At 55.9% G+C, this 2,183-nt stretch overlaps 1 protein-coding gene across 1 annotated transcript in view; it reads left to right on the top strand.

Annotated features, from left to right (window-relative positions):
- Nucleotides 1-237: 237 nt before the first annotated feature.
- Nucleotides 238-2,183, top strand: part of FAM69B (family with sequence similarity 69, member B) — a gene marked incomplete at its 5' end in the record, with an annotated part of 4,881 nt that continues 2,935 nt past the window's right edge. Inside the window, 2 exons of the mRNA XM_009084856.1 lie at nt 238-273; nt 1,158-1,292. Of these exons, the coding sequence (XP_009083104.1) occupies nt 238-273; nt 1,158-1,292 (171 nt within the window). The remainder of the gene's footprint in view (nt 274-1,157; nt 1,293-2,183) is intronic.

Here is a 2,183-nt window from a genome sequence, read left to right as displayed (position 1 = left end):
TGAGCTTGTTCTCAGCTGACAGAAGCAGCCACCCATCCCTTGTCTTTGCCAAGTCCTGGTCGTGGTTGGGTTCTCTGTAATTTAATTTCACATTAATTAGTGGTGGCATTGCTCGACAGGCAAACTGGGCACCCCTGGCCTGCTTCACACTTTGGGGTTTCCAATTAACATGAGAAATGTCATGATCTTGAGGCAGATCTGCCTGCTCACACCCTCACCCATTTCTGTGACTCCCAGGTGCAGCCAGGAGGGCAGGAGGCCCCACTGCCCCTGGTACTGCCCCTGGCAGAGTCCCTACAGCTCCCAGCAAGGGGCCAGGGGGGAGAATTCTGGAGGAGGGAGTGAGTTTGGGATACAAGACCCAAGCAATCCCTGGCAGGTTGTAACAGAGGTAGATCTGCTCAGATCCAGCCCTATTCCAACAGCAGGTCATGCTCTCAGCAGTGCAAGGAGGGAGGAGGGTGTGGAGGTGGCCACTGGCCAAGGGCTCTCTATAGAGTTAGCTATAGAAACCAGAGGGAATGTGACATTTAATGCAAAGATTCATTCCCTGCCCTTCAGAACTGCCAGGGATCTGTGCTGTGTTACATGAGACAGGTGAACAGCCTCTATTGTGGGAGGCCAGATGGCAGCAGCACTGCTGCTGCAGGGTCAGGGGGGAAGAAACAAAGCCAAGAAAACCAAATCCTGCTGTGAGCTGCTGAGCCGTTTGCACAGAGCATCATCCATGCGCTTCCAGGTTTGCTACTCTCCTGTTCCCACACAGGAACAGGTGTCAGGAGCTGCCTGAGCCTGGGCTTTGTAAGAGGGGTCTGCAGAGAAGAGTCTCCCCAAACAGGAGCAGAGCCTCTCACAGCCCTGATGGTGAACCTTGGGATTGAAGAAGGCAAGAGAGCAGATGTATGTGGCCACAGCTCATGGGGCTGCACAGCATCCATCTCCTTGCAGCCCAGTGCTGTAATCTCCCTGCTTTTAGGGAATTTTAAGTGACCTACTTGGAGCCGGAGTTGCATAATAGACTGATGAATATATATATAAAAAAGGCTGAAGGTTTCACCAACACTCAGGTCGGTTTGTACGGCAGAACTCATCCCTGTCCAGCTGCCGCCATCCTGGGCAGAGCTCTGCCCTTCACCAGAGTTTTTTTTCCCTTCCAGGGTCGCCTCCCAGGCATCAAGGTGAAGTACCTGCTGGTGGTGTGGCTGGGTGTCTTCGTGGGCAGCTGGGTAGCCTACATGCACTACTCATCCTACTCTGAGCTCTGCCGTGGCCACGTCTGCCGGATGATAATCGTGAGTGGTGGCAGCAGCCCCAGGGCTGGTCCAGTTTGGGGTGCTGGGGTGAGCAGGGCTGTGGGACCCCCATTCCCAGCCTCCCAAACCCCACAGCTGGGTCAAGGAGCCCTCCTGGCAGCTGCTTCCCTGGCACTGTCTGCGGAATCACACAGAGCTCGGGGCAGAGAGGTGACCTTACCCTGCCAGGGCGATGGTGAAACACTTTAATTCAGAGAGAAGCAGCCAGGGCAGGGCAGACGTGGGCAGATTAATGTCTGTGGAGATGAAGTTGGAACATCTGTGGGCAGGGACAGCATTGTGCCAGCCCCTCCTGGGGCTCTGCAGAGCCGGAGAAAAAAGGGGAGCAGCCACTCCATGGGTACCTCTCTGTGACTGCTGATGTGCCCTAAGGGAAGCTCCAGAGCAGACCCTTCTGGAGCTCTGCTGGGAGATGCTCCAAGCATTTCCCTTGGTGTATTTTGCCCCTGCCTGGGGTTGCCGTGGGGTGCAGCCTGTTCCCCACAGCATCCCCAGGGCCAGCAGCACAGTGAGGCTCCCCAGACTCCTGTGTGTGCCCCCCAGCAGGAGAGCAGGTCACCCACCCAGCCCAGGCGAGGAGGGAGACCCCATGCTCTGCCAGAACATGCCTCGTTGCTCAATCCCTCAGCAGAGGAGGGAGGCAGGAATTGCCATAACAACAGCGCCGATCGGTTCATTTGATTTTCTGCCTGACTCCGACCACAGGGTCTTGGGCACTAATTCCTGCTCTGAGCTCGAGGTTTCAGGCGCCGTGTCTGGCCCTGCCCCCTGTCAGCAGGTCCAAGGGTTAATACCCGTCCAGATCTGGATAAAAATAAAGGCAAAAGATGCAGTGGATATCTACATCTCCTGCTTGCTTCCCAGAGGCTG

The sequence above is a fragment of the Acanthisitta chloris genome, unplaced genomic scaffold (genome assembly GCF_000695815.1).
Source record: "Acanthisitta chloris isolate BGI_N310 unplaced genomic scaffold, ASM69581v1 scaffold15781, whole genome shotgun sequence".
Classification (NCBI taxonomy): Eukaryota; Metazoa; Chordata; class Aves; order Passeriformes; family Acanthisittidae; genus Acanthisitta; species Acanthisitta chloris.
The sequence above is the reverse complement of the archived record's forward strand: the minus strand, read 5'-3'. Positions and strand labels throughout refer to the sequence as shown.